The 25,262-nt window shown below is 48.8% G+C and overlaps 1 protein-coding gene across 1 annotated transcript in view; it reads left to right on the forward strand.

Moving 5' to 3' along the window:
- Window positions 1-25,262, forward strand: part of LOC117970149 (serine/threonine-protein kinase SIK3-like) — a 64,603-nt gene that overhangs the window by 16,834 nt on the left and 22,507 nt on the right. Inside the window, exons 2-6 of the mRNA XM_059010067.1 lie at window positions 20,115-20,231; window positions 20,501-20,564; window positions 23,126-23,287; window positions 23,889-24,013; window positions 24,922-25,045. Of these exons, the coding sequence (XP_058866050.1) occupies window positions 20,115-20,231; window positions 20,501-20,564; window positions 23,126-23,287; window positions 23,889-24,013; window positions 24,922-25,045 (592 nt within the window). The remainder of the gene's footprint in view (window positions 1-20,114; window positions 20,232-20,500; window positions 20,565-23,125; window positions 23,288-23,888; window positions 24,014-24,921; window positions 25,046-25,262) is intronic.

The raw sequence follows: 25,262 nt of genomic DNA on the forward strand, positions 1-25,262 counted from the left end.
CGTGGCCGGAACAAGATGCTCCTGTCAAGCAGACAGAAGTGGGATGGAAGGGAAGCCTTGCCAGAGACATTCCTACCCTGATGCCTGTCAATGCGCTCAGCTCCCGGGTAGCGAGTGGAGACTTGCCAGGGACGGAAACAAGCTCTCTCTCTCTCTCTCTCTCTCTCTCTCTCCCCCTCCCTCTCTCTTCCCCTCCCTCTCTCCCTCCCCCTCCCTCCCTCTCCCTCCCTCCCTCTCTCTCTCTCTCTCTCTCTGTTAACAGACCTGCGTCAGGATGTTTTCCCTGAGTTCCGATTGGCCTCTGCCATGCTTTTTGTACTGTTGGGGCGTTTGGTACAGTCACATTGTGTTGAAATAGTCCTAACACTTGGGTTAGGTTGTACACTGTCTATGTTGTTGAGAGGTTTATTAGCACTGCAGTATCTTTTTCTGCGTTGGCAACGGCATTCCATGTCACCGGTAGAAACGTGCTTGCATTCAAACCTTGCTGTCCTTACACAGGGAAATGCTTGCATGGAGAATGTCTTCAGCAGAGGCTCAGGGTCAGGGTTAGAGACAGTCCCGTCTGGACCCAGGTGTGGTTAAGAGGCCTCCCTCTAATGAAAAGGTTTCAGTGTTTGTTTGTCCCTGGAGGGTTAATCCCATTTGTGATTACTGAAACAGCGGTGAGGCATGATCAGGCAGCATGCTGGCTGGGATCCAGGGGGAAACCGTACCCAGTGATGATGCTGAGGGCAGCCTGTTCCAGCTGTGTCGGTGTGATGGGCCCACGCGATTATTTCCTCATTCAGATCTACACTTGCTTTGAAGATTGAACAGTCCTGTCCTGAACAGCAAGGCCCGTGTCCTGCTGTACGCGCAGTCGCTCACCTTCAAACATCCCACTGAACAGAAATGCCTTTATAAACTACCACAAACTCCACGAATCTGCTGGGCAAGAGGCAGGCTCATCTTGGAAGCACTTTTCTGTTGTGAAGTCGTCTCTGGCTAAGAGAACACGCCTCGGGAAGCAAGCGAAGTGTTCTCTTAGCCCAAGTGTTCTCTAAGACAGAGCTGACCACCCGACACAACACGAATCAATCAATCAATCAGTAAATATCTATGACTTGTCATGACGCGCGGGCATCTACATATGAAATGAACTGAATAAGTAAAAGAAAAGCAACAGACAAACTAACATTGATATAACTAAAGCAAAACAACACCCTCAAAAAGCTTACATCGCGATGTACTATGAAATTAGCTGCCGGGTGTGTTTCAGGCTATCACAATGGCAGAGGCAATAATAATGAGGGATCCTTCGGGTTAACTTAGCGTTAATAAACTAACTGTCCAACTAAATGAACACAGCACCCCTACACACGTTACAAAATACAGCAGCAATTTACAAGACATGCACATTATATATGAGTTCGACTGATTTACACAGGATAAACATCGGTAAAACCACTCGCTGTTTTTTATTTTCTTACCAAAAATAATCATTTAGAAATCCTCTCTAGTTTGTGTAGTTTTTACTGTCTCTCCTGTCTCTGTTCTGCTCTGAATGGCTGGCGGTCGCTGTCAGTCATCTCAGTGGTCCATAGCAGGCTACTGTAGTTTCACTGTCAGTCATTTCATCCTGTCCTGACAGATCTCGTTGACTGACGCAGAGTAGAATGCTCTCATTCGTTTAAATGGCTGTCAATCATCAAGACCTGCACATTTGCCAGCTACAGCGCCTGTCATTCAAAGCGCCTACTTTGAAATTAGCAGGTTAAGGTGCAGGTAAGCTTTTGCTACAGGTATACAGGGACAGATACTAGTTTGATTTGAAAATGGTGCGCAAGAGGAAAATACTTAATGAATATTGTGCACAGTACCCTGCAGCAGGACGAAGCGATCCCGTCTGCCTTCCTGTGACTCTGAGTCCAGCTGTGCTGAAGCAGGAGAGGGAAGCTCAGACTCTGAATAATAAGTGCAAGTTAGTTCTGTTAATGTTTTGTTGTGCATATTTTTTTTACTTATAAATTTATGTGTAATACACTTTTATTTGAGACGATTTTTAAATTTGGGTAGGATCTTTATCTATACAAGGTATAGGTATGACCAAACGTTATATCAGTTTGAATGTTGGTAACCATGGTTTTGTTGCATGTAGAATATGATAAAGGGGTTTCGCTAAACAAGACGTTTCTCTCTTAAAGCATAGAGGTCGATTTCACTCGTTCTCTGCGTGAATTGAAATAAGAACATAAGAAAGTTTACAAACGAGAGGAGGCAATTCAGCCCATCTTGCTCGTTTGGTTGTTTGTAGCTTATTGATCCCAGAATCTCATCAAGCAGCTTCTTGAAGGATCCCAGGGTGTCAGCTTCAACATTACTGGGGAGTTGGTTCCAGACCCTCACAATTCTCTGTGTAAAAAAGTGCCTCCTATTTTCTGTTCTGAATGCCCCTTTATCTAATCTCCATTTATGACCCCTGGTCCTTTTTTCTTTTTTCAAGTCAAAGAAGTCCCCCGGGTTGACACTGTCTGTACCTTTTAGGATTTTGAACGTTTTGAACATTGATGTTAATCATCGATTTTGGCAAAAACATACCAATGGAATAGTAGCAAGCGTAGTGATGTTGTGCACTTCATTTGATCATGAAGTAGGTTCAGTTGTGCTCCTCACTGAGCCCCTGCAACCCTTGATACAGGACCTTGCAGACTCTGGGATTCCCAGGGGGTCTCACAGAGTGCCCTGGCTCTGCTCACAGGGGCTGTTTGACTGTTGGACTCTGGGAGGAGTGATGGGGGTGTTCAGTGGAAGGGAGTCCCCCTGGTTAGGATGACATCAGGTTTGCAGAGCGTGACTCATCTCTTCCAGGGTCACACAGGGGTCGAGAGGAATCTCTCTCTGCATGCTTGTGCTTGAAGCAGGAAGAGGCATCATAGCTGGGACTTCCATGTTCATCAATATCACGTGTCATTTTAAACACATCTCTCGGGAGTGGCAGACCAGCCCTCCGCTCGTGCTGTGAATGTCCTCTCTCTCTCTCTCATGCCTATGACAGTGGAGCCACATTGAGTCTGTAGGTTGGGTCCTCAAACAGACACATGATAATTGTCTCGCTATTCTTTCGTGGACATTGCATTGACAGCCAATATATTCATATTCATAATTCCCCAATAATTGAAACTCATCACAGAGTGAAAGGAAGAAGTTTGATCTCTACTAAAAACAGGTTTTTTTAGGAACCTGGTTTTATAAAGAATGTGGTTCCTTTCTTTAAATTTGGCCCCAAAAAGACACATTGACGCTCACACTGACACACACTGACGCTCACACTGACACACGCACGAACACTGACACGCACGCACGCACGCACACACACACACGCACGCACGCACTCAGACGCACACACACACACACGCACGCACTCAGACGCACACACTGGCACCGACACACACACACATTGTTGTGATGATGGGTCTCTCCTGATACACTTGGTAGTAAGTTAAGAGGTCTTGGCCCATGTACATGTGTGTGGAGTAGTGGTTAGGGCTCTGGGCTCTGGACTGGAGGGTCATGGGTTCAAATCCCGGTGGGGACACTGCTGCTGTACCCTTGAGCAAGGTACTTTACCTAGATTGCTCCAGTAAAAACCCAACTGTATCAATGGGTAATTGTATGTAAAAATAATGTGATATCTTGTAACAATTGTAAGTCGCCCTGGATAAGGGCGTCAGCTAAGAAATAAATAATAATAATAATAATAATTTGATTGGGCAGTATTTTACACAGGATTTATAGAAGTATTTTACTGGCCAGTAATAGAATTAGATGTGATTTTAAATCACAGATTATTACCCAGAGGCTCCATCTAACCAATTGTCAGAGGTGTTCAAATGAGCTGTATCTGTACTTCAGACGTCAGTGACAACGCTGTCTGTTTACACTGTCACAGTGTGACAACCGGAGCTGAAATATCAAGACGTCAGGGTACAAACAGAACAGGTGGAATGCACACAAGCTCATTATTATTCATTCATTCATTTATTTATTAGCAGATGACCTTATCCAGGGTGACTTACAGGTGTTACAAAATATCACAGTACAGAGTATCACAATAAAAATCTCACAGTACAGAGTATCACTTTCCAGATAAGAGCAGTTATAAAGCACAATAAAGCCAGCAGCAGATAAGCAAGAGCAAAGTAAAGAGCACAGTAAAAAATTCCATTGAAGAGCGAGTTTAAGAGCACTTTGTGTATAGTACAAATCTTTGCTTTGCTTGTCCAGTAAGAGTGATTTCATATCTCCAGTGCTCGGTTTATTTTAAATGTAAATCATTGAGCTGAAGTAACATATCTGTACACATTACATGATGTCAAAATCTAAATCTGCACACTAGGCATGCACAGCTATGGCCAAAAGTTTTACCATCGCCTACATAGTACACAAAACAGATCACAATGCATTAACACGTCATGATGCTGTACCGTACCTTCCATACACTGCACACACTTTACAGAAAGACGTCATGTTTAAATGTACAGAGGAAGCTGTGCAGCATACGGGTGTCTACACGTAACACAGAGCCAACCTGCTGCTTTCTTTTGGCACAAACTTTCTTTTCTTCGCAAGAAGCAATCAAAGACTTGAGAGTCTGAATATCGGCGTCCACGTCGTGCATTTCGTCCCAGCGGAGTCCAGCAGTATTTCTGAAAGCTTCCTTTCCAGTCGATCGATCTCAGTTTAAACTCAGTAGAGTGTGTTTATATGCCCTCTATTAATCGTGGTCTTCATTGCAGGGATTCAGCAGCTGCTTGTGTCTGTTGGGTTCATTTTCATCCAGTCAGTATCAGTCGTTTTTCAATGGGTCTCTTTGGAGAATGCAGTTCCTAGCCCCGCGCTAAATTCATTATGATCGGGGACTTATCAGAATGTGTGGCATTACAGTGTCTGTATAGCAGGGACTCCTGGACTCAAAGGTGCTGGACGCGAGGGAGAGGGTGAGACCTCCGTTCACTCCCCAGTAACCCGCAGTATTAAATACACACAGCTGTTCAGAAAGGGTCTGTGGCTGAGATGGCAGGAGGAGATAGCTGGCGGGGTTAGTGCGGGTGCTTCTGTTAAAAAGGGAGATCATATGCAGCCAGCAGAGCTGGCAGGATGACCGTCCCATTGTAAACAAATACGCGGGGTGTTTTCCAAACAGTAAGTATAGCCTGTCCTGTTCAGAGGACCTAACAATGCAATTTAATATACGTGTTGCAAATAACGAAAAGTACGTAATTATTGGAAAATGAAACCTAGACTTTTTTTTTCATTACTATTAAATACATGTTTCTTAACGCTGAAATGATGCTGTTAAGACGCATCTCTTTCACTGCCTGGTCTGAGGCACGTGTTTTATTATGATGCTGGGAAGGGTCAGTTATCGCACAGTACAGATTAGTGAATCGGATGAACAGCAATGTTTTTGTGGCGTTTGTGTATCACCTGATGAAACACGGTCATGTTAAACACTGTTACTGGCACCATACAGTTTAATGCATGTGAGCCCTTGTCTGGAGAGACCTGTTACATTTTTTTCATGTATTTTTTTTAACTGTGTATGAAAATATATTTAGGGCCGTATGTTTTATTATGTTGAATTTTCGGATTTATTTTTTCCTGTATTTGTTGGATGCATTGACAGCAATGATGAAGCTAGAAATGCATGAAAAAATATGACAAAAAAAACCCTTTCTAAAGAGTTTTAATCAAAGTGCTTTCAGAAAAAAGGGTACAAATTGACTCAATGTAATAGAAAATTGTAAATTAAAAAAACAAATCTAAATGTCGGCTTTTTTAGTAGTTTTTCTTTTCAACTCAAGCTGAACTATAACATTTCAAAACAGATTTAATGTTTTCATTAATAATGGAGAGAAAATGCAGCCGCTAGACCCTACATTCTGCAGCGGTCCTGACAGTCCTGTCTGCTCAGAATAGCGTTTTCCCCCGAGCGATAACGGCAGCTAGCAAGTGAAGCAGCCCGAGAGAAAGTGCTTTCTTACAGTTAAAATCACAGACGTGTACGGTGGCTGAGAGGTGCAAAAATGTTTTCATGACGCGTGTTTCTTGAAGCCTCTTGTCATACAAACACTGTGCTGTTTCCATGTCATTTTTCAAACTGTTTGTTTAAACTGATTTTGTGGTAATGTCCTCGGGTGCCTAACTCCGTTTTTTTCCTCTGAATTCCTCGTTCGGATTTCATAAGCCTCTATGTATCCCGTCTGGAGCAACAGCTCCCATGAATATTTCAAAGAGATAGTTAAGCCAGCAGGCTCAGAGACCGCCCTCTCACTGACTCACTTAGCTCCACACTGACAGACTTCGCTGAAATGAAACCTGCAGGAATTCACTTGTTGGTCATTTCTTATTAATTAAGGGCGATCTGATGAGTGGAATGTCTTTCCGGCTCCCAGGAGTGAAATCCTGCTTGGTTTCTGCTCTAGGCATCATTAGTTGGTACAGCAGGCAGGCTGTGTGGAGTTGGATTGTACAGCCCTGGAGCTGCTGGGAGGCTGTGGGATGCAATCAGGCTGCAACAGACACTGTATCTGAGGCTGCTGCCAACGGCAGGAAAGTTAGCTGAACTGCAGCATTCAAAAGAAATTTCACTGTGACAGTATCGCAAAGCAATATGAACTTGGGTCTGTCTCGTGCAGTGAACTGGAAAGCTTCAGGACCAAACTGTATTCCAGTTAGACCCGTGCTGCTAGAACGGTGCTCCCAGTAAAGCTGTGTGTGTTGAAATTGCCTTTCCATTCGTAATATAGCATGCAGTTTCATGAACTGGCTAAATAATTAACTAGGGCTAAAAAAGCTCGCATTGAATGTGGTTTTATAACCTCTAAATGACATTTTAGGCAGCCCCTCCAAATTCCCCTGTCGAGTTTTGAAGCCTGCAGACAGCGATACGGGAGCACAGCTCATAGATGAATCTCCTTTTTCAGCTCGAATGACCTTGTGAGATAAGATCTGGTTTGGGTATGAATCAGGGCTTGCAAGCCTGATAATGACTGTGTAGCATTGCGCTCCATTAGTGATGATTCGGCAGTCCTACTGTACCGTATTCGCCCACACGCACAAACACTTCGCTGTCTTGCACCGGAAGTTGCATTGACTCCTCGTAGTAGAAATTGCGATTCCAAGCTAGAGGGGAGAACGCTGTTTTGTACCATCATTGCTGTCCTGGGTTAGTTGTGCTTGTGAAATTGTGAAGGGGAGAGGGGCTGTGTGTGGTTGTGTGCTGTATAGCTCAGGGAGCAGGCAGTGGCAGTGCGATTGCTCCCCCAGTGTGTCGAGGGACTGGGATTGACGTCACCCTGCTGCTGCCGATGCCAGAAGCAGTGACATTGAGACGCAGTGTCGGAGAAGGGGGGCCTCCGGAGACCCCCAGTAATTGGCTCATGGTGCTCCTGCTGAGAAATAGAGCCAGGATGACGCAGGGCTTATTTTTCATTCTTGGTTTGACACAGAGGAGCTATTCTTAAGCTCTGAATGAGGGCAGAGAGAGGGGTAGGCAGTGGAGAGGAGGACACTGTTTCCATCCGAGCAGGATGACACAGTAACACAATGACAGGCTGCCTGCTTATTCTGCACAAGCTAGTGACGCATTGCACAGCTTGCAGTGGCGTTTTTCTTTTTCGTTTGAGGCGCTCGTGGAAAATGAACGTCTTGGAAATGAAAGAAATGAGCAAGCAACGGAACAAGTTGATCTGAAATGAGCAATCGTGTCCACCCTGCCTGTCACGGCCCCAGTTCCATGTGCATCTTGTGCAGTAAGCAGGCTCCTTCACTAGGAAGTCTCGTTCGCCTGTCTGCTACGCCTCAACACCAGCAAGTGAAGCACTCTGCTCCCTGTGCATCGTCAGGGGAGGCTACGATGGTGGGGAAATAGTTAGTTGACCTGTGTCTCACTCATTTCTGAGGTGCAGTGGGACTGGGAGCTGTTTTGTCATAGCCAGGCTGTGGAATAGTTTGTGAGTGACTCACTGCTCCGTGCTGACTGTAGAGAGAGGCCAAGGGGAACCATTTTCACAGAGCAGGCAGGGTGAGATCGCTGTCAGACGCACAGTGTGTTGACCCTTCATTTCCCAGCTTCCTGTCACTGCATGCTGCCTGTGGTGGTGTTTTTCACACAGGGAAAAAGTACACAGAGAATCGCCAAGCAATCCCTCTCACTTGCTGTGCAGTAATGTTACTGTATGCCGGCGTTGTACAGGAACAGTTCACAGTATTCAATGAAAATGGGGTGTAATGTTTTCTAACACTTCCGCTGAGAGTGCAGGCCCTCCAGATGTACTTTGGGATCAAACGCACTCCGACCTGCCTATGAGATGTATACCACTGCAGGCTCTGCTCGCTAGCTCTTCATTTGTTTCAAGTCGTTTGCATTGGAAGTATAAAGAGGCTTTGTCCCGCGTGGTCTTTGCAGGCTGGGTGTTTACAAGGGAAAGCATTGAGGAGGCCTGATCCACGTAGATGCAGTGGTGCTCCGAGCTGCCTCGTTGATTTGAGGGGATCACAGCTTGTTGGTGCTGTGGGATCTCTGACCAGTCCAGCTTGCAGTGGTGCTCCGAGCCGCCTCGTTGATTTGAGGGGGTCACAGCTTGTTGGTGCTGTGGGATCTCTGACCAGTCCAGCTTGCAGTGGTGCTCCGAGCCACCTCGTTGATTTGAGGGGGTCACAGCTTGTTGGTGCTGTGGGATCTCTGATCAGTCCAGCTTGCAGTGGTGCTCCGAGCCGCCTCGTTGATTTGAGGGGGTCACAGCTTGTTGGTGGTGTGGGATCTCTGACCAGTCCAGCTTGCAGTGGTGCTCAGAGCCGCCTCGTTGATTTGAGGGGATTACAGCTTGTTGGTGCTGTGGGATCTCTGATCAGTCCAGCTTGCAGTGGTGCTCCGAGCCGCCTCGTTGATTTGGGGGGATCACGCTTGCTGGGTAGAAGGGTTTTGTTGGGTAGCGCCCAGTTCCACAGTGCTGTCTTCATTCTGCAGTTTGACTGCCATAGACAGGCTTGCTCCAGGCTCTGGGCAGTGTCACTTTTGTGAGATACAAGCACACTTTCTAATGTGGTGTGGATGAGGAGAAGTAAGTCAGGTCAAAGGGATTGAGACAATCTCATTCAGGTAAAGGGATCCTGGTGCTTAACAGAATGGCTGGATACTGACTGCCTGCGGTTGAGCAGCAGGGGAGTGGAGAGGAGGATTTACTGAGAATTACCAGGCCAGCAGACTAGAGAGCCTGGATAGGGGTGCTCTCGTCTCAGCTGGGGAATCTGTACTCCCCTGGTAAAGACCTCACCTCATGGAGTGTAGGGTGTCATGCAGTCGGGAGCTCACGTTCACGTTGAGTTGTAAGTCTTGGCTGGACCAGGACATGAACGAGAGAGAATATTATTCTATACATATTTAAAAGTCGCGTTCCCTGCTGTTGTGTAAAAACTATTCCTCACAGAGCAGTGAAAGTTGGCAGGAGGAGGCTTGTAGGAGCGCTGCCACGGCTCATACTAACAGTGTGCTGTAGCTTTTAATATTACTAACTCCCACGTACCTGGCAACACCGAGGGAGCTTGTAAACTCAGATCTTAGTGGCCTGATGTCAAGTGAATACCATTCCACTTTATTACTTTGTAGAATGATAGACTCTGATACCTTGCTCCTTTGAATTGCTTTTAAAAAGGAAAAGACATCAAAGAGAAACACAAGCATGCTTCACAATCCGATTCTCTCAGCCCCGTGGTGGTTCTTGTGCTGTGGTTGCAGGTGGCTGATTTGGCAGCAGGCAGTACTTTGTGAACAGGTCTACTGGAGTTGATTTTGCAGGACAGCAGCGCATACACAGTGCGTTGTTACTGTCATCACACAACAGACCTGAAGGCTGAGTTTGGTGCTGCTCATTGCCCTCGTCATCAAAGAAAAAACCCTCTAAAAATAAAAAATAATAATAAGAGCCCAGCTCCGCAGCCACGTGGTGTTGCCACGTTATTCATTACACTGCATGTGTGTGGCGGATCAGTAATACCACTGTCAGTAACATTTCACTGTCAACTTCTATTTGAAATGAACACTATCACATATTATCAACCGATCTGAATTTCTAAAGCAATGTTCATGCTGAAATTGTAATAGAAACTGAACTAGTCACAGCATGCAAAGGTCTGTGCGCGTGGGACTTTCTTGATCTGTTTTTCCTTTGGCAGTGAAAGATGTTATTGGAGTTCTGGTTTTCTGAGCGTCGCTGGCTTTTGGTGTTTTTGTGATCTCTCGTGCTTACCACACACATCATTCTTGCTGCCATGTCCCACTGTTAAACACAGCCCTGCACAGAAAGTATTTTTCCAGTGCTGTGTAGGATTGTTCGAGAGTATGTTGTCGTCCAAGATGCTTGAAATTTGCATGAATATTTGTGGGGTTTTTTAACAGACGAGGAGTGCTTATAGCATGCGAAGTCATCATTGATGGTGAAGGATGCCTGCCTGCCTGCCACAGGGCTCCCCTGAGTGCTAAACCCTGCTACATACAGAGAGGGATCGCAGACACCACAAACCCTACATGACACAGCTTCCTTGATTTTAATACCTGAAATATTTGCGAGAAATTGACATTTGCAGAAATGAGAGGTTTGCTGACCTAAAGGGGTTTAACAGAATTCTTAGCAAAATACGAGGGAGTCCGTCCCGGGAGTTGTCTGGGAGAAGTGTCCAAAAAAACAGGAGAGTACAGATCTGCTCCCAGTATTGTGCAGCAGACTCGCTCGCATTTATAAATGCATTCTTCAGAACAGCCCTTCAGTTTCCTTCCTGCCTTAACAAAAGAAAAAGATGGAGCTCCTCTGTGTTTCTGCAGAAGATCATGAGGTGCGTGTTTCAAAAGGAGCTCTTTCATTGTGAAGCACCTGGCTGGCTGTGCCTCCTGATTCTAAATGTGCTGTGCGTGGAATCAGTCCTTTTGCACTTCCCTTCCGGTCTCTGTTCTGCCGATCCCTCTGAGGAATGGTGCTGCCCGTGAAGAGATTCACAACTCCAGTACCATAGGCGTCCGGAGGTTTGTTTCATACAATCTGGCTTCAAAAATCAATTTTTCTCCTTTTTTTGTGTGTGTAAAACTTCTTGAAATAAAGCAGTAGTGTTGAACTTCTTTATATCTGCAGAGTGAGTTATTTTTAAGTAGAATCAGGACGTTTTTTTGCTACTACTGTAGTTGGTAAAAACAAAACAGCTACAGTAACACGCATCATAATAAACTTTATTTCCCAGCGTGGTATCTGTGAATTCCATGTGTCTCGCAGTCTCTGTGAATTCCATGTGTCTCACAGTCTCTGTGAATTCCATGCGTCTCGCAGTCTCTGTGAATTCCATGCGTCTCGCAGTCTCTGTGAATTCCATGCGTCTCGCAGTCTCTGTGAATTCCATGTGTCTCGCAGTCTCTGTGAATTCCATGTGTCTCGCAGTCTCTGTGAATTCCATGTGTCTCGCAGTCTCTGTGAATTCCACGTGTCTCGCAGTCTCTGTGAATTCCACGTGTCTCGCAGTCTCTGTGAATTCCATGTGTCTCGCAGTCTCTGTGAATTCCATGTGTCTCGCAGTCTCTGTGAATTCCATGTGTCTCGCAGTCTCGGCTGCCCCAGGGCTTCCCTCTGCTCTCCTGACTGACAGGAATGGGATATGTTGGGTTCCAGCAGGTTCAAAACAGTGAGTGAATGAATGGGTTCATGAAAGCAGATAAAACTGCTATAGGAAGCGATCAGGAGCAGCCATCCAGATTGCACTGCCAGGGTAGCAAACACTGTACACGAGAATCCAATTGATTGTGAGTGCGAGAAACACGAGCCTCGTGGATTCATATCATCTAATCTGATTCATATACGAATATAATAATAGTCTTGAGCAGGTACAGCCTCTGTTTGTAACGTGGAGAGCAGCGTCTGTGGGACTCCTACCTGTGATTCACACCCATGTTTATGCGTCTGCACTGTGGTGACAGGGTTACAAGCTGGGCAGCAGTCTGTCAGTAATGATCACTTGGGGCTGTTCCTCAGTCTTGCTGGCTGATAGGTGCTTTTGGTGGAGGCTTATCCCTAATGATAAAGACAAGCTAAGAAAATAAGTCGGCAGGTGTTTTTTTGGTGTCATCCGGCAAGGTTGTGCCACTCCGTCCACGTACCCTTTATCAGGACTCGGCAGCTCAAGCGCCAGTGGAAACAGACTCTGTGGCTTGTTTGTCTGCCAAGTTTATGTGGCAGTGCGGTTCAGCGCTCTGATCACTGGTCTGGTTGGGTCTGTGTCAGGGCAGTGAAGTGGTAGTGGTGAACGCACAGGCAGAGCCCCACAGAGCTGAACGGCTGCCACTTTACTGTGTGTCCACGTTAAAAACTCTACACCTTCATGGTTTTCAGTGTAACCCGACAGCAGGTGACAAAGGTTTTGAATGTTGAGGTAGCTGTCTTGTAAATATGTTCGTGTTTCTGTGCAGAGTGCAGAGCCTTCCTTTCCGTGGAGCGTCAGCTGTCCTTCATTCCAGAAGCTGAAATTGCAACACGCCAGAACACAGGAGCAAGTGATCCCTGCACTTTATCTGTGATCAGCTTTCTCCTTCCTTGTTTACAGCTCAGAGTGTATGTAAGCTGCTGTCAGTCAATAGACTTGATTCACACACTTGGTATGCACATTCATTCCTGTCTGTATCAGTACACTCCACAGTAGAATACTATTTTACTGTTTACTATTATGATTGAACTTCTCAAAATAATGACTCCTCTCTGTAACTCCTGTCTGTCTTTAAGATCCCTGCCTCCTCTGACTTGCTGGGCTAAACACTGTTCGTGTGGTTCCCTAAAGAACGCCTTTTCTTTTAAACATGAACATTGTGCGGTAAAGAGTGATTCAGCGTCGATCGACCCAGACAGCGAGGCACAGACAAAACAACAAACAGCCAGAGAAAATAAGACAAAAAAACTATTCGAGCACAGTAAATTAGCTGGGAAAAACCAAGCCTGTCAGAGATCTTTTATTTGAGCTTAAAAAAAAAAAACAGTTTGGCAACAGTAAGAAATGCACCCGCGGCACGCTTCTCAAAGATGGCACGCTGGATATGCACGCAAGTTTATTCTCCCTCTTTACTGACATGCCATGTGTTTCATTTAGAAACTTTTCATTTACATTTCAACACATTGATACCTAGTGAGACTCACAGTGCTACGCTTTTAATCCGGCGCGTATGCAACATAAATAAAGCGATCAATGACTGACGTGTTTCATTAGTTAACTTGAATGCTCGCCGTCGTTCTCTGAAAACATAGACAGTGCGAGCGAGTGTCAGTTTCTAGTTTTAATAAAATGAAGATGAATGCCACGCTGTTTTAATAGCGTTACAGTGGGATCTGTCGAATTAATTGTTTGCAAGATGTTGTTTGAATATCGTTAGGAAAATGTATTTGCTTTGTATTTTAAGATGATGATGATGATGATGATGATGATGATGACGTCTGGAAAGGGCTGCACCTGTCTGGAGAGATGTTTAGAATCAAGGTTAATACACACCTCTACAAGGCAGAGGGTAGTACAGTAATGAGAAGATGCTGACACTGTTGTGATGAGCTCGATGCACAGGGATGCAGCGCGGTGTACCAGGGATGTTGCTGGACTACAGTTCCTCCTAAAGGGGAGTTGACAACCTGACAGCAACCTGCATCTGTCAACGCATGACTGCCCGCTGGCCGCTGGCCATCTTCTACAATAAAGCTGATGTGTTGGCATGCAATGCTTTTGTACTTTGCACTGTGGAATGCTGGCAAGCTGTATCGTTGCAGGATTTTCCTGGAGATGTTGAGCAAGGCTCTAGTGACACCCCTCATTCAAAGATGTTCAGGAATGCCCAGAGCTCGTGCAGCGATGCTCTTATCCACAGTGTTCAGGCAGGAATGCCCAGAGCTCGTGCAGCGATGCTCTTATCCACAGTGTTCAGGCAGGAATGCCCAGAGCTCCTGCAGCGATGCTCTTATCCACAGTGTTCAGGCAGGAATGCCCAGAGCTCCTGCAGCGATGCTCTTATCCACAGCGTTCAGGCAGGAATGCCCAGAGCTCGTGCAGCGATGCTCTTATCCACAGTGTTCAGACAGGAATGCCCAGAGCTCCTGCAGCAATGCTCTTATCCACAGCGTTCAGGCAGGAATGCCCAGAGCTCCTGCAGCGATGCTCTTATCCACAGTGTTCAGGCAGGAATGCCCAGAGCTCCTGCAGCAATGCTCTTATCCACAGCGTTCAGACAGGAATGCCCAGAGCTCGTGCAGCGATGCTCTTATCCACAGTGTTCAGACAGGAATGCCCAGAGCTCCTGCAGCGATGCTCTTATCCACAGTGTTCAGGCAGGAATGCCCAGAGCTCCTGCAGCGATGCTCTTATCCACAGCGTTCAGGCAGGAATGCCCAGAGCTCCTGCAGCGATGCTCTTATCCACAGCGTTCAGGCAGGAATGCCCAGAGCTCCTGCAGCGATGCTCTTATCCACAGTGTTCAGGCAGGAATGCCCAGAGCTCCTGCAGCGATGCTCTTATCCACAGTGTTCAGGCAGGAATGCCCAGAGCTCCTGCAGCGATGCTCTTATCCACAGCGTTCAGGCAGAAGGAGCCGGTGCATCTCTGACTGCAGCAGCTGGCATTGGCAAAAAATGAGCAAGATGCAACTTTTGCCCTTCATAGAATTGCAGTAAGGGGGGCTCCTGAGTGGCGCATGCGGTCGGCTGACGGCAGACGCTTCGGAGGACAGGGTGTGTTCGTCTTCATCACTCCCAAGTCAGCGCGGGGGTGGTAGCGGTGAGCTGAGCTTAAAAAATACGGTTGGATATGTCAAATTGGGAGAAAAATGGGGTAAAATAAAAAAATGACTAAGACAAACATTAGCTGTATGAAATGTAGCAATATCTGTGCAAACATCATGTCCATCATGCGTAATGTGATCTCACAGTTCTGCCCTGCATTTACAAAGGAACCTGAGAGTACATGTCATTCATCCTGGACAGAACGTCTCTACAAGTAACTCCTCTGTGTGTGTGTGTGTGTGTGTTTATATATATAAGAAATGTTATTGGAAGTGAGTGTACCATAGCTCAAGCTTCATTCATTCCCTTCTCAAATACAGTTGTGGTTTGTGAGTAATACACTGGTCATATAACAGTATGATGCGATTAAATATATCTTTGAGTTGATTATAAGGAGAGTCTACATTCATTTCTAATGTTTCATTAAAAAAGAGTAAAAGCTATGCAATGAAAAAACATTTAATTAATTCAAGGCTGTTTCAATTAGTTTGAAATCGCGCTGGGCCAATACGACCTGAAACATAACAGACGTGCCTGAACTCTGAACATTACAGGGTTAGGGTTAAATGGGCTCTGGGACTCTCTTCTGTTTAGGGCTCCTATCCTCTGTTGCATTCAAGTAAAACCCTATAAGTGAGATTTTACTGCATTTTGTTTCTAGGCAGGCCTGGTGAAGAGTTCTCCGTAGTTTTTAAGAGAAAGGCTGTAAATAAGGAAATGGCCAAGAGCTCCTGCAGATCCCTCCTGGAGCAGCCTGTCCTCATAGTGGACTGAGAGGGATTAGTCTCCCCACAGAGCTATCTGAAGCTGAGCTATTAAACACATAATACTCTGAATCGCTCTGCTTCTGCATGGCTATCTTTTCATCTCAGACAGAGCACTTTACAAAGAGCAAGGTGCCTTGACTGCAGCAGGTGTTGCTTAGTAACCTGACAGTGTCAGCTGGGGTATCTGAGGAGCAGGAGCCATTGCAAACACTGGCCATCACGGCAGGCAGCTGGTGTCTTTATTCAGGCTTTGTGCTCTCTTTCTTCCAGCTGCTCCGGTGCTGAGCTCAGCATGAAGCAGCCTCCATCTCCTCTGCAGTGCGCTGCACTCCCACGCAGCATGCATTGCACAGCATCTGCAGGTCTGTCTGCACTCTGCACCTGTGTGCCTAATACTAAGTGTGATCAGGATTCACATCCTCTCATAACCCTAGAAAATACCCCTGATGCATTGAGATTATGCTTTTCACTGTGAATTATTAAATTCATGCTGATGCTGTACCAGTCCAGTCACAGACTGAAAGAATGGGTTTGATATTTGAACCTACTGTGTTGTGTGTGCTGTGCTCCCCTGCTGTGTTACGCAGTGGCCTCTCTGTATAGCTGGGGAGGGCTGCCTGTGACTCCAGCGAGCATCTCTCCAGAGCCAGAGATCTGAGTGTGTTGTGCCAGTGTGACTGTGCTAATAATAATAGTAATAGTAAGAGTAATGGTAATGCTAGTGTCGTAGGATCTCAGTAAGGTGCTGTGCTGTAGGTGGACCGCACTTTCCTTTTCTGCTGGGTCTCGCTGGAGGCTCAGTGTCAGCGAGGTTACTCTGAACTCGGAGCCTCGGCGGCAGCGAGGTTACTCTGAACAAGGAGCCTCGGCGGCAGCGAGGTTACTCTGAACACGGAGCCTCGGCATCAGCGAGGTTACTCTGAACACGGAGCCTCGGCGGCAGCGAGGTTACTCTGAACACGGAGCCTCGGCATCAGCGAGGTTACTCTGAACACGAAGCCTCGGCATCAGCGAGGTTACTCTGAACACGAAGCCTCGGCGGCAGCGAGGTTGCTCTGAACTCTCTGAACACGGAGCCTCGGCGGCAGCGAGGTTACTCTGAACACGGAGCCTCGGCATCAGCGAGGTTACTCTGAACACGAAGCCTCGGCATCAGCGAGGTTACTCTGAACACGGAGCCTCGGCGGTAGCGAGGTTGCTCTGAACTCTCTGAACACGGAGCCTCGGCGGCAGCGAGGTTACTCTGAACACGGAGCCTCGGCATCAGCGAGGTTACTCTGAACACGAAGCCTCGGCATCAGCGAGGTTACTCTGAACACGAAGCCTCGGCGGCAGCGAGGTTGCTCTGAACTCTCTGAACACGGAGCCTCGGCGGCAGCGAGGTTACTCTGAACACGGAGCCTCGGCATCAGCGAGGTTACTCTGAACACGAAGCCTCGGCATCAGCGAGGTTACTCTGAACACGGAGCCTCGGCGGTAGCGAGGTTACTCTGAACACGGAGCCTCGGCGGCAGCGAGGTTACTCTGAACTCGGAGCCTCGGCGGCAGCGAGGTTACTCTGAACTCGGAGCCTCGGCGGCAGCGAGGTTACTCTGAACTCGGAGCCTCGGCGGCAGCGAGGTTACTCTGAACTCGGAGCCTCGGCGGCAGCGAGGTTACTCTGAACTCGGAGCCTCGGCGGCAGCGAGGTTACTCTGAACTCGGAGCCTCGGCGGCAGCGAGGTTACTCTGAACTCGGAGCCTCGGCGGCAGCGAGGTTACTCTGAACACGGAGCCTCGGCGGCAGCGAGGTTACTCTGAACTCGGAGCCTCGGCGGCAGCGAGGTTACTCTGAACTCACAACTGCAGTTTTTTGTGAATGTTGAAAATGAATGGTTTGTTTGCTCGTGGTGGTTTTGATTTTCCACTGTGTGGAAGCTGTTTGATCGTGGTTTTGCTCGCTCTTAATGGCTGGATGAGTGCTCCCGGCTTCATGTTGGGCTCTGCAGTAACTTATCCAGCCTCCAGTGACCCGGCAGGGAAGGCCCAACGTGTTGTACGATCACATTGAATTCCATTGTGTGTCCCGGCTGCTTGGAAACCCAGGCTTCATTATAAAAGATGCTCTTTCCTGCCATGCCTCTGATCTTGGGACAGTTTTCTAGTAAATCAGCTCAGATTTATTATCTCTTTTGCTCCAGTGCAAAGCTGTTGATTTCTGTAGACACTTGGTGCAGTCCTCAGCCCTGGAATTGACATTCACTCTGATGCGTGAGAGTGTTTTCTAGTTTTGAAGCAGTTTTTTTTTTTTTTTTTTTGCACTCGAGTCAATCTAAGACCAGAGACTGAGCAGGAAGGATAGAGACCGCAATCACACTCGTTAACTTAATTAGTAACCTTTTATCAGTTCACTGCAGGCTTTGCTGTGTGTAATGCTAAACAAAATGAATCTGTAAAATCCAGCAGTTCACATTCTTGCATCTATTGGGGGAAAAGAAAAAAAAGCTCTTTATAAAAAGCATAGTACTGTAACCTGTTCAGAACACATGTCTTGTCACACAGCACACAGAATACACACACACGCAGACACAGACACACACACGCAGACACATGCACGCACGCACAGACACACACACACGGCTGAACTGTGTGCCTGCCTGCCTGCCAAGAACCCAGCAGCATGTCCTAATTGAAGAGTGTGGTTTTGTGTTGTAATGCTCACATCACTTGTTGACTGAGTTCCAGATGATCTGAACACTGAGTCCTGCTGTCACACACAGCAGCATGAACAAGCTCTCTCTCCCCCTCTCTCTCTCTCTCCTCTTCCCCCTCTCTCTTTCTCCTCTCTCCCCTCTCTCTTGCTCCCTCTCTCCTCTCTCTCCCTCCTTCTCTCTCTGTCTCTCTCTCTCCCCCTCTCTCTCTCTCTGTCTCTCTCTCTGTCTCTCTTTCTCCTGTCTTTCTCCCTCCCTCTCGCTCTCTCTCGCTCTCTGTCTCTCTCTGTCTCATTCTGTCATGTTTTGGTTACATGACTATTTATTTGTTTATTTAGAACAGTGATATAGCCCCATGGTTCTCCCACTCACATTGAAATACCCCGCAGTGCTCATTTTACTTCAATTGTTTTTACCTCCTTCTCCTTAATTCTTCCTCGTCTCCCAGTGGCACTCCTGCTACCTCCCCCTATTTATCTCCCTACTAGAATCACTGAAGCCTGCCTGTCTCCCTGCCTCCCTGCCTCCCTCCCTGCCTGTCTCTTTCCGCTGGCTTGTTTGTGCTGCAGCTGCCAGCGTCCAGCTCATTGTTACCGCATGAGGTCACCTTAGCAACAGGGACTGTTTCTGCCATTCCATTCTGTGTGTCATCCTCAGAGCTGGTGAGGCTGCTTCTGAGAGACTGGGATGGGAGGGGAGATTGCTGTCCAGTTGCACTGCACTGGCCAGCGCGTCCCTGCTCATGGGCTGGCAGAGTGAGTGTCTTGGCGGCAGGCAGGCAGGCAGGCAATCCTCATTGGAGGTTTCCTCTTCCCTGATACCGTGGCTCCCAGAGCAGCTCAGCCTGCCCTGAGACTCTGACTAGAGGGATTCCCCTCTGCTCAGACTGCCGTCCGTTCCCATGTGAGTCATTCCTCAAAGTTCTTTGGTGTGTCTCTCCCCACATCTGTTATCAACTGTGTACACTGTACCGTTTCAATTAGAGAGCCTTTACCAGATGTCCTATAAAAAGACTCCCCAGGCTTTTTAGTTGTGAAAAAATACCGCAGCGTGGCCCGTGTTCGTTGGGAAAACCCCTCTCTCCCTCCCTGAGTTTTCTCGGTTCTTGGAAACATGCAAGGGTACTGAGAGTGAGATCTGGTTTGGCTTTGCGCAGATTAAAGCAAGCCTCACCCTGACCGCCTCTGTGACTTCACGTGAAGGCGTTCTGTGTTACTGTCTTTGCACGCCTTGTAATGCAAGCACAATGCTCATTGTTTCAGACGATTCTTTTAGTAGGACCTGGTTGCAATGAAACCCTGGAGTGATAGTTGATAGTGATCCATGAATACCAGGATAGGGAAACCACGACAAGCCCCCAAATCCACGTGTTTCCCTTTCCTGTGATGGCTGTCTTTGTCTCTGGGAGTCCCAGCTGAAGCAGGCTGTTCCTCAGCTCTGAGGCAGGCTGCCCTCAAAGAGACCGCGCCGGCACTTTGATATGCCTCCCTTTGAAAGTCAGCTGCTGGGTGGAGCTGGCATACGTGGCCTGCAGGGTTTCTGTTAAATGAAAGACATGAGAAGTGACAGACCCTCTGTGTTAGCCTTCCTGCAGCAGGAGCAGCAGCATTAACCCCTGCGCTCCCTGTACGTGAATCTCTGCCGTCTCTGCACTCAGAGGTGCCACACAGGAGGTGCTGTAGTGGAACCTGAGTTCAGTCCCATTTGGGGACCATCTGGTCGTAGAATGTCCACCCTGTCCACATGTCCACCCTGTCCACTTTCCAATCAAATTGTCCTCAGTCTCTGTCTGTCTTCGAGTGATTCACCTCTGGTCTTTATTTCAGGTGGCCATTAAGATTGTTGACAAGACGCAGCTGGATGATGAGAACCTGAAGAAGATCTTCAGAGAGGTTGAGATCATGAAGATGCTGCGACACCCTCACATCATCCGACTCTACCAGGTATGAGCGCTCGCCGTGTCTGTGTGCGTGTCTGAGCGTGCGTGTGTGTGTGTCTGTGAGCGTGTCTGTGAGCGTGTGTCAGTGTGTTTCTGTATTCTGTAAGTGTGTGTTGCTGTGAGTGTGTCCTGTTTAATTAAGTAGCTATCTATTACCTTGCACAGGTGCAGTGTGGATTACCCACAGTACAGTGTAGTGTAGGTGATGTCCACGAGGATGAATGCATGGTCCGTTTCTTTATGTTGTGTCTGTCTCTTTGTGCTCCTCCCAAGGTCATGGAGACGGAACGCATGATCTATCTGGTGACGGAGTACGCCAGCGGCGGGGAGATATTCGGTAAGTGTTAGCTTCAGATTGTTTGCTAATGAACTCTCTCTCTTCGTTTTTGTTTCTCGGGTTGATGTTTTGAGTTGATGTTTTGAGATAGCCCTCTTCTCTCTCCCAAGCCCCCCAACCCTCTTCTCTCTCCCCTGCCCCCCAGCCCTCTTCTCTCTCCCAAGCCCCCCAACCCTCTTCTCTCTCCCAAGCCCCCCAGCCCTCTTCTCTCTCCCAAGCCCCCCAGCCCTCTTCTCTCTCCCAAGCCCCCCAGCCCTCTTCTCTCTCCCAAGCCCCCCAGCCCTCTTCTCTCTCCCAAGCCCCCCAGCCCTCTTCTCTCTCCCAAGCCCCCCAGCCCTCTTCTCTCTCCCAAGCCCCCCAGCCCTCTTCTCTCTCCCGCCCCCCAGCCCTCTTCTCTCTCCCCCGCCCCCCAGCCCTCTTCTCTCCCCTGCCCCCCAGCCCTCTTCTCTCTCCCCTGCCCCCCAGCCCTCTTCTCTCTCCCAAGCCCCCCAGCCCTCTTCTCTCTCCCAAGCCCCCCAACCCTCTTCTCTCTCCCAAGCCCCCCAACCCTCTTCTCTCTCCCAAGCCCCCCAACCCTCTTCTCTCTCCCAAGCCCCCCAGCCCTCTTCTCTCTCCCAAGCCCCCCAGCCCTCTTCTCTCTCCCAAGCCCCCCAGCCCTCTTCTCTCTCCCAAGCCCCCCAGCCCTCTTCTCTCTCCCAAGCCCCCAGCCCTCTTCTCTCCCCTGCCCCCAGCCCTCTTCTCTCTCCCGCCCCCAGCCCTCTTCTCTCCCCTGCCCCCCAGCCCTCTTCTCTCTCCCGCCCCCCAGCCCTCTTCTCTCTCCCAAGCCCCCCAGCCCTCTTCTCTCTCCCAAGCCCCCCAGCCCTCTTCTCTCTCCCAAGCCCCCCAGCCCTCTTCTCTCTCTCCCGCCCCCAGCCCTCTTCTCTCTCACAAGCCCCCAGCCCTCTTCTCTCTCCCCTGCCCCCAGCCCTCTTCTCTCTCCCCTGCCCCCAGCCCTCTTCTCTCTCCCAAGCCCCCCAGCCCTCTTCTCTCTCACAAGCCCCCAGCCCTCTTCTCTCTCCCAAGCCCCCAGCCCTCTTCTCTCTCCCCTGCCCCCCAGCCCTCTTCTCTCTCCCCCGCCCCAGCCCTCTTCTCTCTCCCCTGCCCCCCAGCCCTCTTCTCTCCCCCGCCCCCCAGCCCTCTTCTCCCTTGGCAGTCGAGTCTCATTGCAGGTGTTTGTGATCTGATCTATTCTGCGGTGTGTCTTGTTTTTATGTTTTATGGATGTAAGCAGAAACAGTTCCAGGAATAGGGAAGTTGCAACACCATCAGACTGTGTTTTTTTACTATGATTCTTGCTGACTCTGTTTCAAGTAGCAGAGGACGATGCACAGATTTACTGAGTAGATGTTGTATTTACAGAGCACTGCAGCCAGTGTAAACTCTCCTGACAGTGGTCCCCTCACACTGTTACACACAAACACACTGGTACATATCACATCTGCGGACGCTTGCACTCTTTTTCCAGCATGCCGCAGTTCTCCAGCAGTGCAATGTTACTGGAATATTATCCCCATGCTTTGACCGTGGCGCAGTGCAGCAGTAAGCACCTCTAGCTGCTAGTGGGACTGGGAGATGGCAGCCCGGAGGAGCAGTGGGGTTTGAGATGTGTTTCTCATGAATGGAAGGGGCTGCAGCTCCAGGAAATGGCAGACCTCAGTGGAATGTAAACTATTCCAGTGCGTGCGTGCGTGCGTGTGTGTGTTCACTCTGTGCCACGTTTCCCAATTTGTAAATATGAAGGGGCATTTCCAGGATGCTGTGAGGATTGGTAGGGCAGGCCTGGGCTGTGCTCAGAGAGTGAGAGAAATACTTTCCCTTCACAAAATAAGCAGCCTGCCGGAGAGGACCAGAATCCATGGATAATGTTTTCAGAGTAGCTCAGTCAATGAGAGACTCAAACAGGGAAAAACAGCCAGCTGTCAGAGACGGAGAGAGAGAAACATTGCAAAGATGCTCACAGAATTGTCATTTTTTTTATTTTATTTTTTATCTTATCTTAAAGGCATTTTCTTGAACATTTTATTCTCTATGGCGCCATAATGAAAAACAAAATACCTTCAGCACCTGGGCAGGGGTCCTGTGATAATGACGCGGGTGCTGGGATTGATTTGAAAGCTATGATGCCCAGTTTCTTGTTTATTGCTGTGGAGTCCCCTCAGTAATTCAGCATCGGCAGGGCTGGCCCTGTGGGGGAGAGTCTGCCTCTGGGGACCAGCCTCTCGGGCACTGCCCTGGGAGCCACCTCATTCCAGGGTTAGTTTAGACACAGCAGATCCCCACAATTGAATACAGTATGAGGGCTGGAAATAAGACTCCTACTGCACAGCAGTTTCACCCTCCAGGCTTCATCGGAGCTTGATTAGCCGCAGTGCACAGGTAACAAGCTCAGGTGTGACGTCTTAATGGCTCAAACTGCAGTGCCATGGGAGTGGTATTTTCATCCTGCAGTGTCCTGAGAGCCAGCAGATTCAATAGAGCATGAAGAGCGTTGTGCTGGGCTCATGTTCTGTTCTGTGCCGCAGATCACCTGGTGGCTCACGGGCGCATGGCGGAGAAGGAAGCACGCAGGAAGTTCAAGCAGATTGTGGCGGCGGTGCATTTCTGTCACTGCAGGAACATCGTGCACCGCGACCTGAAGGCAGAGAACCTGCTGCTGGACAACAACCTCAACATGAAGATCGCAGGTAGGGGGCGCTGCCTCTGTGACTGTGTGTGATAGGAGATGCTCTCCAGGGGTAACCCCTCTGCTGGGCTGGTGTGTGTGTGTGTGTGTGTGTGTGTGTGTGTGTGTGTGTGTGTGTGTGTGTGTGTGTGTGTGTGTGAGGGAGGAGGACGGGGACAGTAACACAGGGACATGAGCTGCACAGCCCACCTGCCTGCTCAGCATTCCCCACACCCAAGACTAGCAGGAGAACCCACTCCATGCACACACACTGACACGCGCACACACACTGACACGCGCACACACACACTGACACGCGCACACACACTGACATGCGCACACATACACACACGCACACACTGACGCGCACACACACTGACACACGCACATACACACAGGTACACACTGACACGCGCACACACACACACACTGACATGCGCACACACACACACACTGACATGCGCACACACTGACATACACAGACACACGCACACACACACTGTAACCTGTTCTGAGTCAGGCCCTGTGAAATGGCCTTGTCGCTCTGTTTTTCTTACCAGTACATTGTCTCTCTCTCTCTCTCTCTCTTTCTCTCTCTCTCTCTCCCTGACTCTGCCCTGCAGATTTTGGGTTCAGTAATCTGTTCTCTCGAGGCCAGCTCTTGAAGACGTGGTGCGGCAGCCCCCCCTACGCGGCCCCTGAGCTCTTTGAGGGCAAGGAGTACGACGGGCCCAAAGTGGACATCTGGGTGAGTGTGAGCCCCCAAACACAGTGAGCCCCTAAAAACGATACCCTGGCCATGTGCACACTGACCTCTCCTCCCCTAGGCAGAGTCTCGGAGCGGTGCTGTGTGTGTGTGTGTGTGTATGTACACTGACCTCTCTCTCTCTCTCTCTCTCCTAGGCAGAGTCTCGGAGCGGTGCTGTGTGTGTGTGTGTGTGTATGCACACTGACCTCTCTCTCTCTCTCTCTCTCTCTCTCTCTTTCTTTCTCTCTCTCTCTCTCTCTCTCTCCTATGCAGAGTCTCGGAGTGGTGCTGTGTGTGTGTGTGTGTGTGTGTGTGTGCACACTGACCTCTCCTCTCTCTCCCTCTCTCCTATGCAGAGTCTCGGAGTGGTGCTCTATGTGCTGGTGTGTGTGCGTGTGCACACTGACCTCTCCTCTCTCTCTCTCTCTCTCTCCTATGCAGAGTCTCGGAGCGGTGCTGTGTGTGTGTGCGTGTGTGTGTGTGTGTGTGTGCGTGTGCACACTGACCTCTCCTCTCTCTCTCTCTCCTATGCAGAGTCTCGGAGTGGTGCTCTATGTGCTGGTGTGTGTGTGTGTGCACACTGACCTCTCCTCTCTCTCTCTCTCTCCTATGCAGAGTCTCGGAGTGGTGCTCTATGTGCTGGTGTGTGTGTGTGTGTGTGTGTGTGTGCACACTGACCTCTCCTCTCTCTCCCTCTCTCCTATGCAGAGTCTCGGAGTGGTGCTCTATGTGCTGGTGTGTGTGTGTGTGTGTGTGTGTGTGCACACTGACCTCTCCTCTCTCTCTCTCTCTCTCTCCTATGCAGAGTCTCGGAGTGGTGCTCTATGTGCTGTTGTGTGTGTGTGTGTGTGTGTGTGTGTGTGTGTGTGCACACTGACCTCTCCTCTCTCTCTCTCTCTCCTATGCAGAGTCTCGGAGTGGTGCTCTATGTGCTGGTGTGTGGTGCCCTGCCCTTCGATGGCAGCACTCTGCAGAACCTGCGTGCCCGAGTGCTGAGCGGCAAGTTCCGCATCCCCTTCTTCATGTCCACAGGTGAGCAGCCCGACCCTTCCACTGGGACACCTGCATCCAGACCAGATCACTGGAATGGATAGGGCTTCTTTATATAGCGCCTTTCATACCCCTGCAAAGCGCTTTGCATGTCCTTAAAACAGAAAGAAGATGGAGGAAAAACTACAGAATAGCAATACATCATTATCATCATCATCATAGCAAGAAATAATAATTAAAACAATCTAAACAACATAAG

Source organism: Acipenser ruthenus, chromosome 40 (genome assembly GCF_902713425.1).
Source record: "Acipenser ruthenus chromosome 40, fAciRut3.2 maternal haplotype, whole genome shotgun sequence".
Classification (NCBI taxonomy): domain Eukaryota; kingdom Metazoa; phylum Chordata; class Actinopteri; order Acipenseriformes; family Acipenseridae; genus Acipenser; species Acipenser ruthenus.